We start from the raw sequence: 21,169 nt of genomic DNA on the forward strand, positions 1-21,169 counted from the left end.
TTCCTCAATATCCACTTTCCATGATTAAAATGTTAGAGTTAGAGAAACGGAGAAACGCGAACGTGAGCCCGAGAAAATTACACGTAGATCATAGGGATTCAATCAATTAGAGGACAAAATATATCTATCGAGTATAAACCACGGATTACGCGCGGCAAAAAGCAACAGTTAAAAAATTTCTGAGGCGTCTTCTACTTATACAAAAAAAGTAGTAGAAAACTTATACATACTTATACTTATACTATACTTTTTACTTATACATATTTATACTTATAATTTATACTTGCTGCGGTAGTTCTGCTCTCTATAAGTATGGTCTAAACTGGCTAAATGGTCAGAAACTCAACAAATTTGCAATTTTATCACTTGACGGACGATTTTCTCACGGAAGGATCTAGTTTTTAAAGGAAAGAAAACTAGCAGAAACGATCAAAACCTCAAATGGGACCTCTAGAACTGTGCCGCAGCATCTGTGCGGCATAGTTTTAATGGGGCGAAGCTAGACATCCATAAAATTCATGGAAAAAAGTACATTATTAAGCATATTAAGCCTGAAATCGTCCATGCGCTCAGCCGAGGCGTGAAATCAAAGACTTTAGCGTGCGCAAACACAACACAGCTTTAACCATTGAAGAATCCTAGAGAGAGAGAGAGAGTATGTGATACGCGGGAGAACGCAGACAGTTAGACAGTTAATGTATCAAATCTGAAGATTCTCCGCATAGTGATGGTGATGGTGGTGGTGGTGGTGGTGGTTTCGTGTCAACGATTTAATTACGTATTCCGGAAGAGTCCTCACCAACAACGCTATGTCTCATTGACAAAAAGCAAACTGTGACGTCTACGTCTCTCTCTAATTACCACACTATTTCGTCTGTCAGAATACTGTCACCGATGCTTCACCGAGGGTTGGTGACATCTTAACGATAATACACTAGTTATCCTAAGTTTATTGCTTTCAGATAGTATATCAGGGAAGTTGCCTCAACGGAAACACTTCTCCTGGAAATTGCAGCTAAGCCACGCCCATTTTTTCCACTAAAATATTGTTTTAACTGAATTTTTGCGCTCACAGAAAATAATAAATGACGGTTTTCCTTGAATAAAAACCAGATATTTCAAATAATGATGAAGAAAGACATATAAGTAAGAAACTAATGTGTAAACAAAGAAGAAATGTGATATGTAACGCCCTTTAGTTCTTCCCAGGATTCATAGATAGTGCAGGTTTCTTTTGTTCTTTTTACATTTTATGTCTAATTAAATCAAAAAAAAATTTCTCGTAAATAAGTGATAAACTGGAACAAGCCACCCGTTCATGACATTTTCTGATAAATCGGAACAAACTATCCGTTCATATTTTTTCATTTTTATTTTTTTTTCATTTTCCTTATAAAAAGCCCTATTTAGGTAAATTTTCCAGAAAAACCAAAAAAAGTGGTCTGCATGAAAATCTTCCTGCAAATTTCAATTCTAAATTTTCTTTCACCTACTGGAGAATTTTCAAGGATTTCCCGGAAATACTATCGCCACGTTGATAACATCGATCCCTACTTTATGACTGGTCAACTATGTTATGACGTCATCATATAGGATGGTTTTGGGGGAAAAATGAAAAGAAGAAGAAAATTTGTTCAGGCGGCAACAATTTTTTAAGTCAATTTTTCTTCATTTTGTTCTTTTTTTTTCTTTGTCAATTTCTAAATTTTCCTTTGTTTCCAATATATCTTTCCAGAAATTACCCGATTACTTTATTAAATAAGTTTATATTTTCATGAAATTTCATTTGAAGCAGAAAAGCAGCTGAGAAATTCGTAGCACATGTGACGGTAACCTATTGAGCCAAGTTTTTTTTTGAAGGAAAATATTTAAAATTTATGAAACAAACCTCCAAATCCAGAAAATCCGTGACAATTGATGAAGATTGAGCAGCATTTAGGCGACTCTTGTTGAAATGCTCTTGATTTATTCAAACCACCAAGTCAATTTAAGTTGCTATTGATTTTTTTTGGTGAAGTTTAATTGAAGTTGTTTTTGCTGTTTTCAACGATTAGAAGTGGGCCGGACACGCCCACATCAACTTGACTTTACAGCAAACCCTCTCGTCTTTACACCCGTGGCAACAAAAACCAATTGATTTCTGCTCTGTCCATTTCCAGGACCCTCCCTAGAAAAAAAATGTGAAATCTGTCAGTTCCTGGAGCCTACACCGGAGATTGTCGGGAAACAATGTAGCTGAGCACATCTCCTTACAGAATGCACATTTTCGCTAAACTCATATGATATATTAGATCTAGGCGAGAACTGGTCTCTAAGCGCATACTTCATTTTGTGATCGTTCTCCACACGTTTTTTCAGCGCGAGAAGTGTGCGAAATCGGACAAAAATTCCCTCCATGAGCAGGTAGAGAAAACATCCTGACATTTGAGGAAATCTGTGGATCTTGATGCTAAGTGAACAAAGAGAAGAGGACAAGTTCTCGCATAATGATTGACAAATTTATACTGAGCGTTGTTTTCAATTTTGTCTAAAGAAAAACAACGTAGTTTGAACAAAAACTAGGTTCTCTGGAAAAAATGAGGTTCCCCAGAAAGAAAAAATTAGGTTCTCTGGAAAAAAAATAGGTTCGCTGGAAAAGAAATTAACGCGTAATTATTATCCCTTCCGTAAGATTTTAGAATAAACGTAAGCAACAGCGCTCAAGAAATTCCACTAATCAAAAAATGGAAAATAATGGGAAATAAATCGATAATGTATGATTTTCAATAGAAGAGTTAGGAGTAGAGTGTATCGCTTTTAATGTTTCATTGGTATTCTGTATCGTGCATCCTTAAAAAACCTCCTCATCACACCTGACATGAGGAAGAATTGGACTCAGCTGATCTTCTTTTTCATATTCACCCTAACTGGGTTCATTTTTCCGGATAATTAGGTTTCGTTCTGCATATTCCTTTTCTTAAATATCATAATAGAACAGCTAGATAAGCTACAAAGCCATCCTTCGAGTAGTAAGTCTGATAGCGGTAGGAGACCAGTTCTCGCATCACCGTTTTAGTTCCAGACTTTACAGATTTCGTCGATTTCACCACTTTATTTAGCCTGTGTCTAAGAATATTTTGAAAATTTACAATTGAAGTCCATCTCCGGAAAGAAAAAAAAACGCGGAAATTGAATCCATGAAATCTGCGCTAGCTGGCTCCATAAAATCATAACTGCCGGGCTGGATGCCCTTGGAAAACGTACCAGAGACACAGCAGCCACACAGCAGTACCTCAATCCTTTGACCCTTGGCTAATCCTCCGAGAACGAAAAAAAAAACCCCACGTACCTCCACGGATGTTCGTACCAACCAACGCAACGACAGTCGACCACACGGCACTTGGCGCCCTCGGGCACATCGGTGATGTTCAGCTGGCGGCTTTTGGCGCCAGTAGCCGAAGACATCGCAGTGCGAGTCTGTAAGTAAATAGTAAGTAGGTAAATATTATGCAAATATACAAAAAATACCATAATCGCTCTGTTCAAGAGAAAAAAAAATCCAACAAATACAAAGTAGTAGCAAAAAAAATCACTTTAAACCATGAAAATGTTACATGGATGGTTTAATCCAGAAAAAAATGTGGTTGTAGAACGGGTACATCTCCTCCTCACTTATATAGCAGTTCAAATTTGTTTATTATTTACTATTTGCTAAATTTTTTAAAGGAGGAATGAATACGTTAATCAAGCCGAAACCCACAAAAACTGATGTCATACACGCTTGGTCGTTGGTGTTTGTTTGTCAACACGTGCAAGTGTTGACAACAGGAAGCCACGCCTACGGATTTAGAATTGTCGGATAAATTCAGGGAGTGATGAATACGTAGTTAGGAATGAGAACTTTCTTGCTAATTTATTTTTCAAAACGAAAATTCCCTTATTTTTTCTTCTCTTTTCTTTTCGTATGAAAATAGAAAAAAATGCATGCAACCGATATTTTCACAAAACTTTTTGAATATATTTTATCCACTGAAAACACACTGAAAGAATCGTTTCAAATCCTTTGTAATAGATTTATTGCACATTTTTTTTCGTAATAATAATTTTGCAGGAAACAATAAAGAAATAAGGGAATCGAAAAATCAGAATTAAATTATTAAAAAAAATCAAAATAAAAGAAGAATTATTTGAGAAGAAAATATATTTATTTAAGAATTAGAACACGATTAGAAGAAGAGCATTTTTCTTTTTCTTTTTTTTAATAAATAAAATTCTTCCAAATAATCCTAAATCATAATTCTAAAAAAAAAATAAAATTGTAAAAAAAAATTCTTTTTAATTCTCGGATATGTCTACATGTATGCGTATTCAAAGTTTCTGAAGTAAAAGTGCAATTTATATAAAAAGTAATGGAGAGCACACGGGAAATTACTCCATATCGCCAGTCGTCATGTTTGTTGAGCGGCCCAACACAACAGAGATACTTATTGATCGCTAGTGAGAAGAAATTTATAGAACCACATAAATCATGCACTAAAAATGACTAAACTAAATTGAGCGAAATTTATGGGGCTGGTGGGGACTACTAAGACAGCAGTTGGATTGAAATGTTAAAGTTGGATGCTTGATAATAGAACGAAGGGGATGGGGACGAGTTTCCGCGAGACTAGCGGTGAACTCGTACCAGGTAAAGCTCACAAAATCGTGTAAACTTGGATTTGCGAGCTTCGTTTTTTCGTTTCGAAAATTTTCTTCTGAGGTATTCCAGATAAGAAAGTGGTAAAGAACATGAAAAATTCATGAAAGCAACAAAAAGAGAACAATAAGGCGGCAAGACAACTCGTCCAGGTGTGAACATCGACATGAATTTCGTGGAGGACACGCCAAAACATCACCTCCATCTCTCTCCCTCTCTCTCTCTTCATAGGCGCTCTGAATGACGCTCGTCAACATGATACCCTGAGGGAAATTCTTGGACAATAGAAAAAAAAAGAAAAATTTCACAGTGTTGACGTCATCATTTAGAAGAATTATGCACTAATCATCAGCAAAAATTAGGACAACTCAGAAAAATCGATAAAGCACACGTTCTTTGTTATCTCCACTAGAGAACGCATGAATTAGAGTTCCTGGGAAGGCAAGTCGAATTTCAAAATTGATGGATATAATAAAGTATTATCAACAGATTAAATATGTCAAAATATGTTGATAAGTCAGATTAAAATTTTAAAAAATAGAAAAAATGCTAAGATCAAGAGAGATAATGGCTTTGCCCTGAAGGGAATATTTAAAAATACAACAAAAAAGAAGAAATCTATGTATACATGCATCGAAACTAAAATTATCACTTTTTGAAAAGAAAATCAGTTAGTATTGATTTTTTCAAAAAGTCATAACTTTAGTTTCGAGACCATTAGATAACCATTGAGCCTTTGAATATGTTTGTTACTGGATTTATTTGGATCTTGGGAATTTGTTGCTAAACTGCTAACTTCCAAATAAAATTGTACACGAAAATTTGCCAAAAAAAAACTTAAAATATGATTGTTGGAAGAAAAATTCCTTTCGTTTCTCAATGCAGTAACGGTGCCCGCTCGTTTACATAAAAGAAACCAACCGAGGCTTCAAAAAAGTCAAAAAATATAAGTTCTCCTCCGTAACTAAATGGATAAATAAGTAATCAATCAATACTGGCTAAAAAATAGAATAGAATAGACGAATATGAGCAATGATTTAATTGTATAAGACCGAAATATAATAAACAAGTAATAAATAGTTTAATAATTGAACAGTCTAAGAAAAAATAATAGATGAACGTGAGAAACAAAAATAACGACTAAATAATTGAAAAATTATCCAAAATAAGCATGGGAAATAGAATTTAATCGAGCCGGTCAACAAAAAAGTACGAAATTGCCGAAATTTAAGACTAACTTAAGATTAAATTTATTTTATGGGTTGGGCGGTCCGCACTTAATGAGAAATTGGGAAAAGCTTTATCTTATGGGAAAGATTTAGAATGGAAAAAGTGGGAATAACTGAAGATTTCGTCCGCAAATCCTAGAAATAAATTCTTTTCCCGGAAAAAAATGTATGTGAAATCCCATCTCTAAAGAGAACAGTATTAGGGATGGAATTTGAGCAAAAAAAAACTTACAAAATATAATATTATAATTTTTTGTAATACAGATCAATGTAAGACATAAAATACGTAGTAATAGTAATATGAAAAATACTAAATAAATAAACGAAATCAACGGAAAGTCGGAATAATAAAATTTAAAAATCTTAAAATTAGAAACATTAAGGTTTTTTTAAATAACATATCACATTATTATAATTTCTTATAGAACCTAAATTAGAGTAAAGGACCCAATAGAAGATACCAAGACGTAGCAAAAAAGGAAAATCCAAAACTCCAGAAAAAAAATCCAAAAAAGTTTGAATAACAAAGAACAGCTTCATTTGATTTTATACACGGTGAATGGATTGATCGAAAAAAATTGTTTGAAGTTTAAAAAAAAATTAAAATTGGTTAAAAACTGAAAGAAAAGAGGAGATGTCTTAATTGTTCATAAAATTTCTAATCCTAGCAACAGTCACAAAGCCATACAGCCTGCTGAAACGAAATGAACGATGATTGGTAGCATAGGGAGGGAGAAAAATCCAAGAAAACTCCAAGAAATTCCTGCTCGGCCATCCGGCAACACTCAAACACACACACAAACACACACAGACATGCATCAGTGCACATTTTTGTCTGATTTGAGTTTGAGTGTTTGTTAGTTTAGTTCCATGTAATTTTCTTGGATTTTCTGTCGTTGAAGAACTGAAACTGTAAGTGGTACGTTTGAATTTGACTGAAATTTGAAAAAAAAAATTAAAATTTGAATTAGAGTTGTGCAAAATTTGAGAAAAAAAAATCACATTTTGCTTCTTAAATTCACACTTTTTTTTTGTTTTTCTTTAATTTCCGACAAGGAAGAAGGTTACCCAGAATTTGAGTTTGAAATTTTTTTAACGAAGGAATTTTTACATAATTCGTAGAAAAAAAAATTATAGCGTCTTCATAGATATTCATTCAGTTTCATAGAAGAATTATAACAAATTTTGTGAAAAAAATCACATTAAGCTGTCCGACGATTTCATTGATTTTTGATTGAAAGGAAGAAAAAAATTCGTCTGAGTTTAAGTACCAGTTTTTTTTTCTGACGAAGAATTTTTAACATATTTTTTTTTAAATTGTGTGGCGTCGGCGATTTCATAGATGAATTATAAAAAATTTAGAGGTCTTTTGCTGGTGTCTGCCATATCTTTCAGTGGTAACTCTTATTATTTTATTATTTATTTAGTTTATTTATTTATAATCCGATGAGAAGAATAAGAAAAGTAGATTTATAATCATTTATAAGATTTATAAGATTTATAATGATTTGTTTATAATCCGACGAAAAAAATAAGATAAGTAGTAGATTTTCTCCTAATAAAATTTCGGATGTTATGGTGTGGAAATCGATCAGTGGCAGTAAAGAGAGGAAAGTGGACACGGAGGCACATACACCGAGCGCACTCGAACGAACTCATTCGTAACGTGGATGGATAAAACTTCATTTAACTGAGGGGAATCACTCGTTACTCGCCACTCGCTCACCACTCGGCTACATTTTGCCCGCGTGTGTGTGTGTGTGTGTGCGCGCGGGAACCAATTGAGAGTGCGCCAATTTTTGGGCGCTCACGGCGACGTCGACGCTGAATTGAAGTGTTGAAGTCAGCTGAAAATCAGCAAACACACACACACACTCACACACAGAGAGCTAATCACCTTCTACACGCTTTCACAGCGAAATAAATGCACTAGACGTTCCCTATGTGGAATTCTCCACACACGCACACACACATACATACCAAAGGTGGGTGTAGTGTAGCGGTTAGAGCTTCCGCTTCCTGCACGATCGATCGGAGGTTCGAATCCGTCCTAGCGCTCACCAAGCCGCTCATCCCTCCGGGGTCCGGATAAATTGGTACCGGACTTACCGGATTGATCGTTACTAACAGGTAAAGTCATCGTCGATTACATCGCACCCGGAAAAAATCTATGCTATCGGTGATTTAAAGGATAAATTTTGGGCGGGTGTAGCGCAGTCGGTTAGAGTCGGTTCCGCTGCCTGCACGAGCGATCGGAGGTTCGAATCCGCCTTAGTGCTCACCAAGCCATTCATCCCTCCGGGGTCGATATCCCTTGGTACCAGACTTGTCTGGGAGGATAAAAACACTGAATAGACCCGTCGGCCCCAGCCCCCGCAAGTTATTTTATGGGCCAGTTACACGTTCCGAAACCTCAAACGATTCTGAATTGAAGTGAACGTGGTGGAGCATCCAGAACGGATTAACGCCAGACTCTTTACTTTACCTTTAACACATCCATATAATAAATAGATAAATAAAGTCTCTGGCGATCCGCTCAATCCGCTCGAGATCAGTCGTTTCAGGTTCACAAACTTGGAAAAATCACTGGAAACTATGATGGAATGAGTCTTACTGAGCGAAAATCAAATTATTCTTCTCGATCTTCTGCACAAATCGAATAATGCAGCGTTAATCTATTGCCATTTATTTGTTCATGAATACTTGAAATTAAAGGCATCACCCCACGAATCTGAGGTGGTGCGGATTTCAGGTGGAGTATTCGTATACGGGATGGGAGACTTTGGAAAGGGGGCTGATTCCGTCCATTTCTTCCTAAATGCCGTAAAAAACGGTCCGGAAGATACAGCGCCGCACAAGGCTGGCGCGCTCCAGTCGAACTCCTTGTAGAAAGTAGCGCGCTGGAACTCTCGAAGCCGTATCTTCTGGGCCGTTTTTTACGGCAATTAGGAAGAAATGGACGGAATCACCCCCCCCTCTCTCCATAGTCTCCCATCCCGTATGCGAATACTCCACCTGAAATCCATACCACCGTACCAGATTCGTGGAGTGATGCCTTTAAACGATAAAGGATACTGTGTCTGGCGTTGATCAATCCGCTCGGGATCCTCCGCCACGTTCACTTCAATTCAGAATCGTTCGAGGTTCACGAACGTGTACCTCGTCCTCACAATTACATGCGGGGACTAGCTCACGGGTCAAGTCAGTGTTTTTATCCTCCCAGACAAGTCTGGTACCAATTTATCCGGACCCCGGAGGGATGAAAGGCTTGATGAGCACTAGGACGGATTCGAACCACCGATCGATCGGACAGACAGCTGCGCAACCTCTTACCGACTGCGCTACACTCGCTCCACATATATACGTACCATATGGAAAGCATCGAAATTTCGATAGAATTTCACGAGAAATTCCGGAGAAATTCCAGTCCATCCTCTCATATTACGCTCGAAAAAAAACTTGATGTGCACGCCGCAAAGGAATTGGAAAATTAGTTTCTGCCGATAAAATTTCTCCGATATGAAAGCTTTAGGGTTTTTCTACCTCATCTGCGTATAGATCTCTATGAGTAGCGCTGCTCCTCCTCAGAACTTTGTCATACATTTTAGCTTTGGGATCTTCCTGAAAAATCAAGCAGAGAAAAATTAAAACTAAAAAATCAGCACACAAAAACGAAGAAGCTACGAATTATTTCATTTTTAGGTTAGGGAATTAATTTTCACGTTTACATTGCACGAAATGAAAAATTTCGAAAATTGGATGTCTGGGGAAAAATGCTTTTTTGTTTTTTTTTCTGTTTTTTACGCGCGAAAAAAAAGAAAGCCATTTCGGAGTGTGCATTTTCTGGAGGGATTTGTTGAGGAAGGAGGGAATTTTCAGAAAGATCCCAGAACTAAAATGTATCCGCAACAGAAAAAAACTGGCCTCTATTCGAGAACGAAAAACTGTGAATTATTTCGTTTTAGGCCGATTTAGGCCTATTTTCACGTTTTCATTGCACAAAATAAAAAATTTCAAAAATTGGATGTCTGGAAAAATAATGAATAGCCTTGTGTTTTTTTTTCTCCACGAAAAAAGAAAGTCATTTCGGAATGTTGTTTTCTGGACGGGGTCCGTTGAATACGGAGGGAACTGACCTCTACCCACAGCTAATATCTTCACATGATACTCTATGATGCCATCTAGGAATAGAAAATTATTTTCGAGAAAAATTGAAATAAAAGGAATAGAAAATTATTTTCGAAAAAAAATTTGAACCACTTATGCGTCAGGAACAGTAATTTAATCCAAGGAACGTCATCGGAAAGAACTACATAGAAGGTCCCAAGGATATATTATCCGCAAATTTGCAATTGCAAACGAAAGCCTATTTCTTTAACGAATTTTGTTTATTTTGTAGGAATATGAAGCATTTGAGAGGATCAAATTTCGCTTTTTTCCTTCTTTCTTTCTCACCGCCACTTTCAATTACTTCAATCACTTGAAAATGACTGAATGGAAGACTGTAAGAGGAAGAAGAAGTTGTGTTTTTTTCTGGATTTCAGAAATATGGCAAGAATAAGTAAATTTTCCAAAGCATATATCTAATAGAGGTTGTTCAGAAAACTAAAAACAAGCCTTGTACTAAGAATTTTTTTCATTTCAATTATTTGAAAATAGGTGGATGGAAGACTGTAAGAGGAAAAAGAAGTTGTGTTTTTTTTCCTGGATTTCAGAAATTTCAGAAATATGGAATATGGAAATAAAAAAAAGAAAGAATAAGTAAATTTTCCAACGCATATAACTAATAGGGTGTTCAGAAAACTTTAAAAAAAACAAGTCTTGTACTAAGGATTTTTTTTTCATTTCAAAAGGAAAAAAATTCAATTTAAAATGTCCGGCTGTGAATTGAATGGTTCTATAGAAAGTGCACGGACCTCCTGGAATGTTCCAGAAGTTTTTCATATGTGAGCATGTGAAGAGTGCTCCTGCTAGCATCCAATTTACAAAACGAATGATGAACGAATAACAACTTCCATGCATTGCTTGGAACATTCGCGAGGAAAAAAAGTACTGGAGTACTCGACTGGGATTCAATTGTCCTACAGGTCCTGTTCCCCGGACCACCTGTCCTGGGACTAGGATTTGTCCCCACCACTAATGGATCGATCACCTGCATGGAGGAAAATTCAACAAATACATACGACGACCACAAAATCACAGCCGACAAATTTTTCACACGTCGTAGCCTTCGGAATTCTCGGATTCTCGGAAGCATCAATGATTTTCTCAACAGATGGATGATGGTTATAGATGTCCAAGGGATACATATTTTTGAATTTTAGCTGTTTCAAATAAAATAAAAAATAAAATAATATATAATAATATATAATATATAATAAAATAAATGTTTTTTAATTAAAAAAAATGTCTTTCCAACCTATCTACTACCTTAAAAGTAGCAAAATAGTCCTGCATTCATCACAGTCATTATAAGGAAATAATCTAATCTATATAAATAATAATAAATAATAAATAATAATTTTAAAATGATATAAAAACAATAGTAATAATCTCTCTTATAGATTAATTTTAAAAAGAAACTAAAGGTAATATTACTTTCCTGACTTCAAGAATTCGACGGAAATTATGTCTTGTTACAATTTTTTCAATTATGACGATATTATTTTTAAAGCAGGCCAATAATAAAAACCTTTTTTTAAACCATATCAATAATAAAATTCAATATTCAATGTTCAATAACTATTAATCAATATTCAATAGTAATTAAAATTCAATATTCAGTACTTAAAATTTTTAAAATTTTATTCTAACTTTTTAAACACATTTTTAATTCTTAATTCATTTTATTTTTCTTTTTTTTCATTAATTTTTAATTCATTTTTAAAACTTTGAAGAGAGTCAAAATATTCGAATAAACATTTGAAACGATGATTTCCAGTTCGAGAATATTCTACTATGAAAAGATTGCGAGATTTATTTCAATCTCATCTTTAGAAAGTTTTCGAAATAATTTCTTCCTTTTTTGAAAAAAATAGCAGATAGTGTGAGAAATAATGAGGATATTAATTTATTACCGTGGAATTATTATTGTGCCCAAGCAAATGATTTAAAGTTTTTTCTTTCGAGAAAATTTTCAAAATAGTTCCTCCCCTTTTCGAAAAATAGCAGACAGCCCGAGAAATAATGAGGATATTAATTTATTACCGTGGAATTATTATTTTGAATAAGCAAATGATTTAAAGTTTTTTCTTTTGAAAAAAAAAATGCTGAGGTCAAATCTTTATGGAAAGTCTTTACGTATAAAGTGCAAGACCACATGAGAACTAGACTTTTACACGGCAATCATACATACTACCACACCTCTCCCCCTCCCCCCCCCCCAGGACACCAATTATCGTCGTCCAGAAATTATCTCCGAAGCCGCATATTGTCGGAGCGTGTTTGAGGTTTATAAGTGCTTTTCTCGCGTGACTAGTAGTGATTCCAGAAGGTCGCAAAGGAATTCTTGTAAAAGCTGTCCGCTCCAGAAAAATGGAATTCTTCAAACACCGTAATCGTAATTAGTTTAACTGTATCGAAAGTATCAGCTACTAATTTCTCTAGTTTTTTTTTCTTTTTTTTATTTTATTTTTCTTATTTTATTATTATTTTTATTACTATTTTATTTTTCTCTTTTTTTTTACAGATAAATGCAAAGATTTTCTCCCCGATTCCTTTTCTTTTGTTTTTTTTTTCGAAAACTATAAAGCATTTCAATGTTCTCATGGATATACATAAATTTCGCATCGCATGCGGGAAAGTCTCGCTCAGATCGGACGCATGCCGCGGATTGCAAAACTTACTAATACCTACGACACGGACTATAATAGATCCTTTCCGGCATGAACTCATTTGCTAAATTTTTAACTGTGCCGAAAAACTTTAACAAGCTTTTTAACTGAAAAAACAGCGCATGCAAGATTTCTGTTCAATATTAAAGATTTTCCTGGATTCTAGATTATTTTAAAAATTTTTAACTATGCCGAAAAGAAAGTGCATGCAGGAATTCAGTTCAATATTAAAGATTTTTCTGGATTCTGAGTTATTTTAATTTTTTAGTTGTGCCAAAAAAACAGCGGATGTAAGATTTCAGTTTAATGTTAGAGACTTTTCTGCATTCTAAGCTATTTTTTAAAATTTTTAATTATGCCGAAAAAAATACTGTATGCAAGATTTCTGTTTAATGTTAAGTACTCTTTCTGGACTCTAAGTTATTTTTTTTAATTTTTAATTGTCTCAAAAAAACAGTGGATGCAAGATTTCAGTTTAATGCAAAAGATTTTTCTGAATTCTAAGTTATTTTTGAAAATTTTTAATTGTCCCGAAAAAAAGGGCATGCACAACTTCTGTTCAATGTTAATGATTCTTTCTGGATTCTAAGCTATTTTCTCCTACGTTTTTTTTCGTGATTTCTCTCGGGTATAATTCTTAAATGATGCTAGTGACGCTAAAAAAAATTCCTTGGCTTAGCCAAAAGAAGCCTATAGCCTAGCCTAAAGTACCGTACACTACCGTAAGACCATCTTTTTTTTTCCTTTTCAATTGGAAGTAGAGCCTTTGTGCAACAAAATCCCACATAGTCAATTTGAAAATTACAATGCAATCGGGCTGAATTCTAGCCTAACAAATAATTTGACACACTGAAAACGAAGCAAACGGAATAACGTCGAATCGGAAAAACGCAACGGCGGCGCGCATGTGCCCTAAATATTTTCGTAACGTTGGATCTTTACCAGTCCAAAAAAAGCTATAATTCCAGACGTTTTTTTTCTCCATGATTTTCTACTTTGAATGATGCCCTCATAATTGACGAATACAAGGGCAAATGTTGGTGGGAAAAAAAATTGGCGGCCTTGAATTAACGAGGCAATTTCAATGTGGAGATGAATCGGGTTATTCACAGACAAATAATTTAACGAGAAACTTTGAATATTAGCGCACGCAGCAGCGTAACAGGGAATCGATGAGGTTTGCGAGTTTTCCGGGAATACACAGGGAAAAGTAAGGGGTTAGGAAAACGCCGTTAAAATCCTTACAAAAAAAAATTTTTTTATGCAGAAAGTTCTTTATTTAAGCCAATATACAAATGCGAGGGGAAAAAATTAAACCCAGCAATAAATAATTAGCACTAAAGACACGCGTTGCAAGGAAATCACCTACAGGCACACTATTTTATTTAGGATGAGACGATTAGGAAACCAAATCTCCTTAGGCCAAGCATGGAAGCAAATTGTAACGGCTAATTCTTTTGAGTTTGGCAGCCTCGGAGTGTATTCGGGAGCATTCGGCGTTCTAAGAATTTAACCGCGTCGACGGGAGTTCTCACGGCGCGGAAGCTTTCCACCATCGCCGCTTTTCTGTGTGAAAGAGTCCGTTGTGATCCCGTCTTCCCAACGATGCAACTTATTACGCGATAGAACACGGACAATTTCGTCGCTGTCCAACGCATTACTCTAAGAACTAAATCACATCGCCGAGGGTTCTCCTAGCACGAAGGCTTTCTACCATCGCCGCTCTTATCTGTGAACAGTCTATTGTGATCCCGTCTCCTCAACAATGCAACTTATTACGCGATAAAATACGGATAGTTTCGTCGCTCACCAACGCATTACTTTAGGAATTTAACCTCATCGAGGGGCGTTCTCAGGGTGTGAAAGTTTTCTGGAATCGTCCCTCTTCTAATCTATTCCATTCTTGGCTCCAAGAGCTTGGCTTTTCTGAACTTAAGTCTTACTGATATATTTAGCTAACTGTAGTAAATATTCTCGCTTACCTCTTTGATTCAGTTATAGTAGAAATTTCTAATATAATTCTGTTCGCATTCTAATGATGAACCCTGTAGTTCATGAATATGAATGTGTGATCAGCTCATTCCCTTCTATCAATCCAGAAAAAGATGTGTAAAACAGTCTAGTGTGATCCTGTCTTCCCAACGATGCAACTTATTACGCGATAAAATACGGATAATTTCGTCGCCCACCAACGCACGGAATCCACTTGATATTACTCAAATAAGCACAGCAGAAACTGCCACATCCGCACAATCGTAGACGCTGTGCGAAATGCTCACGTTCTAACACCCGTAATAAGTAGCATCGTTGGGAAGAAAGATTATGGAAGGTTTTTTTTAAACACGTAATAACTAGAAAAAACTGAGGATAATTAGACCTCTAATCATCAACTACAATTCAATGTTGCAATTCCACCCCAATTTATTCGTGGAAGAATCCAATGCGGTATCCTCGCTCTAAAATAGCTAATTTTTAAACACACAATGAATAACGAGAATGGATTTTTGAACTTTTTTGCGCGCGTTTTTAGCTGAGACATCAGAATATTTCAATTTATTGTATTGATTTTTTTATATTAATTTATTTCACGTAAAATAAATAGCGATATAGTAGCGTGCACATATGGATGGGAAGTCAGAGTTATACGGAACAAAACCGAGGCACTGATAATGAGATCTGGCCATTCAGCCGCTTCACAACCACAAAATTAGGTCCCGAACAGAAAATAGATATTTGAGGTGTTTTTTTATGGGAAATCAGAGGATCGGCATCTATTTTCTGATTTCTCCTTTTTTTAAACATCGAAAATCATAAATAAGAATTCCATGCGTTGATGATTGCTTCTTTGCGGAAAAATTCCGAAGAAAATTCGACGAAAACTTAGTAGTGCTCTTTTTTTTTGTTGGAAGACAAATTTCCCGAGCAATATGCGATAGAAATTTATAAAGCACATGAAATTTACAAACGAGAAGAGTGAAGGGAGGGGAAACATGAGGTAGATTGAGGGAAATGTCAGATAAAAGCACATTTCCATCGAATCCAACATCATTAGGGCATGTCGTCGTTTCGTAAAGCATCCGTTTTTTTTACTATTTCAAAATTATGAATGCCTTCTCGTTAAAATTTCAAACCACAGATTCTTTCGTTTTTTTTTACTCATTTTCATCAAAACATCCTTCAGTTAGTTTTTTTTATACAAACGTTTTGGTTTTTTTTTTGGTTTCGTTTTTTTTTTGTTTTTTTTTTGTAGAAGGAATTCGAATGAAATTAACCATAAGAAATATCTAATCCCATATCCCTACTGCTCAAGTTTATCCACTCGTTAATACTGCCATATTTATATTTTTTATTTACATTTACATTGTTAAGTCCGCATTTTTTATTTATATTGTTTATATTCATATACTCTTGAATTTTTTTTACTGTTTACTTGTTTACAAAACACAGTCCATAGTCTTACCCTATAAAAGTTGAACATAAGACCGTATGGCCACCGAAAGGATGGAATAAGGTCGAAACCAGTTCCATTCTCTTTTTTTTGGAAATATGGATTACTAAACGTTTAAAGTAACAGAAAGTCGATGAAATCGAACAAAATGGAGGGTTGTTTTGTTCGAAAAATTCAACTACTTATGTGGAAAATTTACATTCGACACAATTTTGGATTTCTCTTCGTCAATATTTCCACAAATATTCAAAAAAAAAATCAATGTCCACTATTCAATGTTTAATTTAATATTCAATGTTTCCAAAAATATTTTCTAAATGTGTAGAAATATTCCTAACCGTTCTAAATCGATTTCAGAACGGTTACAACCTATTTTCGTTCAGTTTCTTTTCGGAAGAAAAATTTTCTGACCGTGAGTGCTTTTCACCAGTTGCAACTCGTACGCTCATCACCTAGATCCAGAAACCATAAAGATGTTGCCTTAATGTTTTGTGCCCCGATTACTATAAGTCTTTTTTTAATTAAATAATAGGGAATAAAAATCTGTGCAAAAAAAAACAGTTTAAAAATCCAACAATGGTGATTTTAAAAAAATCTAATTAATTAATTTAATTTAATGACAAAACAGGTCTAATGACCCTATTTTGTCATTAAATTTTGAGATTTTCCGAAGAAAGAACACTTCAATACTACTCTCTACCTTGTGATGGATTACAGAGTAATTTTTTTCGAGTTCCATAGAAAAAAGAACATTCGGAAATTCTCCAGATACACTTGATAAATAAATAAACATATAAGCAAAAATATTTAAATAAATAAATAACCGGGTGAATAACTAAATAAACCATAAATAAATAATTAATGTACGAGCAAATAAGCAAATAATAAATCATTGTTAAAATATTGAAAAATTAACCACTAGGGATCGTTGAAATACGTGAAATCCACCGAAGACATGAACTCAGACTGAAATAAATGTAAATAAAGAATAATAAGAATAAAGAACTATAGTAAATAAAGAATAGATAAAATAAAATAAATAGAAAATAGAATTGTAAAATAAGAATAAATAAAATAAGAATAATCATATCAATAAAAATCATTAGTTTACTGACTCCTTCAAAAAAAACGAACGAATACATGATCCGTGCAGCTCTTTGCAGAGGAAAAAAAACGATCCAATAACCGTGAAAATTTCTGGAAAAGACCGAAACTACATGCATACGGAGATAAACTTGTATCGAATATGAAACAAGTAAGAGTATTGAAAGTAGTTAAATGTAAAGTGCGGTTCGGATTTTTTTCCACCCCGCTCTCTCTCTCTCTGTGTGTCTGGAAATAACCAGTTTTAGTTCGATGAGAAGAAATCCTTTTATGAACTGGTCTAATCAACTAACACATTCTCCTTCCACCCCACCCATCCTTCCACAAATTTCGAAACCATCGAATTGAACAGCGGTATACCAATCCAGAAAAATAAACCACATGCGAAAAAAAGAAAAAAAATTAATTATAAGTTGTATTTTTTTCCTGCATGAAAAAACCAAAGATTCCCGCCTGGAAATTTGCTGCAATTTTCCGGCTAAAAATTACGGATTTGGAGCATTTTTCGTCTGCCATCACTTAATTGAAATTTTATTCAGTTTATTACATTTATAGGGTTAACTATGAATTTGTGAATCTTGAAAAATAATTTAAATTTAATTTTTAAGATAAAGGAACCCTAATTTTAAGATAAAGGAACCTGAGTTTTAGGAAAAAAACCCGCTAAATTCTCTTCTATCACAAATTTTGAAACCATTGAATTGAACAGCGGTTGGGAACGTTTAGGTAACGTAACGAGAAAGTAATAGAATATTGAAAATGAATCGAGAAGAAAAAAAAAGAATTTTTCCTGGTCGCATATTTCCAGCCGCAGCGTGGGAAAAAGAAGAGCTTGTTTGCTCAGCTACAGTATCCAATGTTGATGTCAACGAACGAAAGAGGTCATTTTAGCACCGGGAAAAAATCTTAATAATTCTAAATTTCTAACCTAACTAATATCCTAAAAGCCTGAACCTATTTCCCAGTATTCAATTATTCTCGGAACTACATCCTTGACTAAATTTACCAAGAAATTACAACAGCAGCTAGAGAGTTCTAACGGCTCGAGCTCACGGGAAGAAGAGAATTTTCCTCCTAAAAGTTAGGCTCCTTCATCTTAAAATTAAGTTTTTTTCAAGATTCACAAATTCGTAGTTAGCCCTATAACTGCACAAAACTGAATGAAATTTCAATAAAGTAATGGCAGACGAAAAATGCTCCAAATCTGAAATTTTCAGGCTGAAAACGGCAAGTTTCCAGGAGAAAATCATTAGTTTTTCACGTGGGAAAAGCTTCACTTATACTTATTTTTTTCTTTTTTTTCCACATGAGGTTTATTTTTCTGTAGTGTAACTAACTGTACTGTAACTCGGCAAAAAAAAACAATCGCATGGAAGCGTCCATAAAAACAACAACAAAAACATCCATTACCGAAAACCCTAATGAAATGAGTCCCAATGAAAAATTATTCAATTCGTCAATTATTCTTCTCGACCTTTTACACAAATTAAATAATGCAGTCTAAATCTATTGCCATTTATTTGTTGATGATTATTTGAAATTATTGAAAATTTTTTTCTTTTTTAGCCTGATTTTCTTATTATTTGTGTATTTATGAGTGTCCCGAAATGGGTATTTGCTTTTTAAAAAAATGAATAGGAATTCTCAGGAGAAGCAAGGTTGCCAGCAAACAAACGAATGACTGCTTCCAGTCTCAATTATTATTTACATTATTTATTATTTTTTTATTACAAAACCCAATCATCATTATTATTTATCAGCATTATCATTCTTTATCATCGATGTTATCCTTTGGGAGGCTAGTGAGCCTCAATGAGTGATCAGTTATCAGCTACGTGAACGTCAATCAAGCCTTTTACCCGTGTAGCGTCGATAACCAGAATGTTTGTCTCGAAAGCATTTATTGATTTGAATCATTATTGATATTATTGATTTGAAGTTTATCGTTTCGCCTCACTGTGTAGTATAAAATGTGTATAAATAAAATGTATTTAAAAAAATCCTTGAAAAAAAATTGTTCTCCATGGTTTTCAAATCGGAGACGTTGACGAATCTCAACGGTATTGATCAACGATGGGTACATACTTTTTCCTTCACAGTCTACGAATCAGATCGGGGTGAGGGTACGGTAACGGATAAATTCTTGACAATTTTTTCTTTCCCAGCTTTTGCTACAATTTTTCAAGTTCTTCTCGTTAAATTTAGTATAAAAACAATCGAAAATTACGTAAAAATTTTTAATTCCGCTTGAAAAAGGTGTAAATTGTACAAAAAAACCTCGTAATTTTAGGTTTATTGAAATTAGAAATCCATTTTTAAAAAATGATCGAAAACGATGTGGAAATTTTTTATTCCGCTCGAAAAAAGTAGAAATTGTGCGAAAAAAAAGTCTCGAAATTTTAGATTTATTGAAAGTATGCAGCACGGGAAAAAGTTGAGCTTTTTTTTTTGAAATTTCTTCCTTGAAAAAAAGTGGGGAGGAGCGTAATCGGCCAGAACCGCAATCAACAACGGATTGTTTTCGGGGAAAACAAACAGCTTCGTAAACTTCACACATAAAAAATGCAAAGAAAATTCAGGAAAGTTAGTGAAATGACGAAAATCACCTGATAAATAACTGAACGAAGGACATTACGTATGAATTGGGACAAAAATCGTGAAGCCGATGTCTGGCCGAGAAACGTTAGGTCCCTTAGGTCTCATCTAGAGAAGAAAACAGGTAGATTTGTAATCCCGTTATGGCTGGCCGAGAAACGTTAGGTCCCTTAGGTCCCATCTAGGGAAGAAAACAGGTAGATTTGTAATCCCGTTATGGCTGGCCGAGAAACGTTAGGTCCCTTAGGTCCCGTCTAGGGAAGAAAACACGCAGATTTTTAAAGTGTAGATGTATATAATACCGTAGGAGTGCTATTTTCGTGTTGTACTTTTAATTGCAAGACAATATGTCCCATATAAAAAGTGCAACATTGCCCGCACATGGCTCTCCGGCTACCGTGTACCTTTTTCCAGAGCGCGGCAAATAAAATTACCGAATTATTTGATTGCATAGGCAACGGCCTGGGGCCGCTGCACGCAACACAATGAGGTGGAAATGGGCGCTTCTTGGAAAATTCCAGAAAAAAAAGGACTTCAGTATTCATTTCGTTGTTGGTTTGCATGAGAATTTTCCAATAGAAACATATTCCAAATGAGATTCATATTTCTGTAAAGAGTGCAGGCGAAAAAAAAGGCATTCAAAGGGATTAAATAAATTAATTAAAAATAAATAAATAAAAAATAAAAAATAAATCATACACAATAAATAGAAATATGAATAAATAAATAAAAATTAAATTATTTAGTCAATTTACGAGCTAAGAAAAGGATCTGCATAGAAATCCCCCGCATTACTGGCACCATATCCACCGTTTTTGAGTAACGGAGCTAAAGAAAACATACGCACAACAAAACGAAAAAAAAACAAAACAAAAGGTGGATAGGAAAAAATCCATTTTTGATTTTGTTTGGTTTACGGGCGATTTTTTTCTGAATTCATACGTCTGTATTGATGCAGGAACGTGTAGAGATTATGAAATTTTCAGGAGCAATCCAGATTTGAATCCTCTACTTCCTTCCTCATTTTTTTCTTTCTTCGCCTTCTTTCTTCTTCTATTCTTTTTCACCTTATTAATAAGAAATGAAATAACGACTGATAAAAAACACGCTCTAATCGAACACTAAGAAATTCTAACTGATTCAAAGCTGACAATCGAGAGATTTGCGTGATGGGGGTTTCAGTGGAGCGGATCAATTTTTTTTTCTTTATTTATTTTCTGCAGTTATTTGTATATTCTGTGACTGTTTTCGTAATCCATCTTACCCATTTTTTACTCGCATAATT

At 34.6% G+C, this 21,169-nt stretch overlaps 1 protein-coding gene across 3 annotated transcripts in view; it reads right to left on the bottom strand.

The window, feature by feature from the left end:
- The window catches only part of RB195_007531 (uncharacterized protein), a gene marked incomplete at both ends in the record, with an annotated part of 166,133 nt that overhangs the window by 74,866 nt on the left and 70,098 nt on the right, over positions 1-21,169 (bottom strand). For 2 of the 3 annotated variants that reach the window (XM_064181210.1, XM_064181209.1), the window contains one exon: positions 3,329-3,456. In XM_064181210.1, the coding sequence (XP_064038016.1) occupies positions 3,329-3,456 (128 nt within the window). The remainder of the gene's footprint in view (positions 1-3,328; positions 3,457-21,169) is intronic. The other variant, XM_064181211.1, reaches the window with a different exon arrangement.

This window comes from Necator americanus, chromosome I (genome assembly GCF_031761385.1).
Source record: "Necator americanus strain Aroian chromosome I, whole genome shotgun sequence".
Classification (NCBI taxonomy): Eukaryota; Metazoa; Nematoda; class Chromadorea; order Rhabditida; family Ancylostomatidae; genus Necator; species Necator americanus.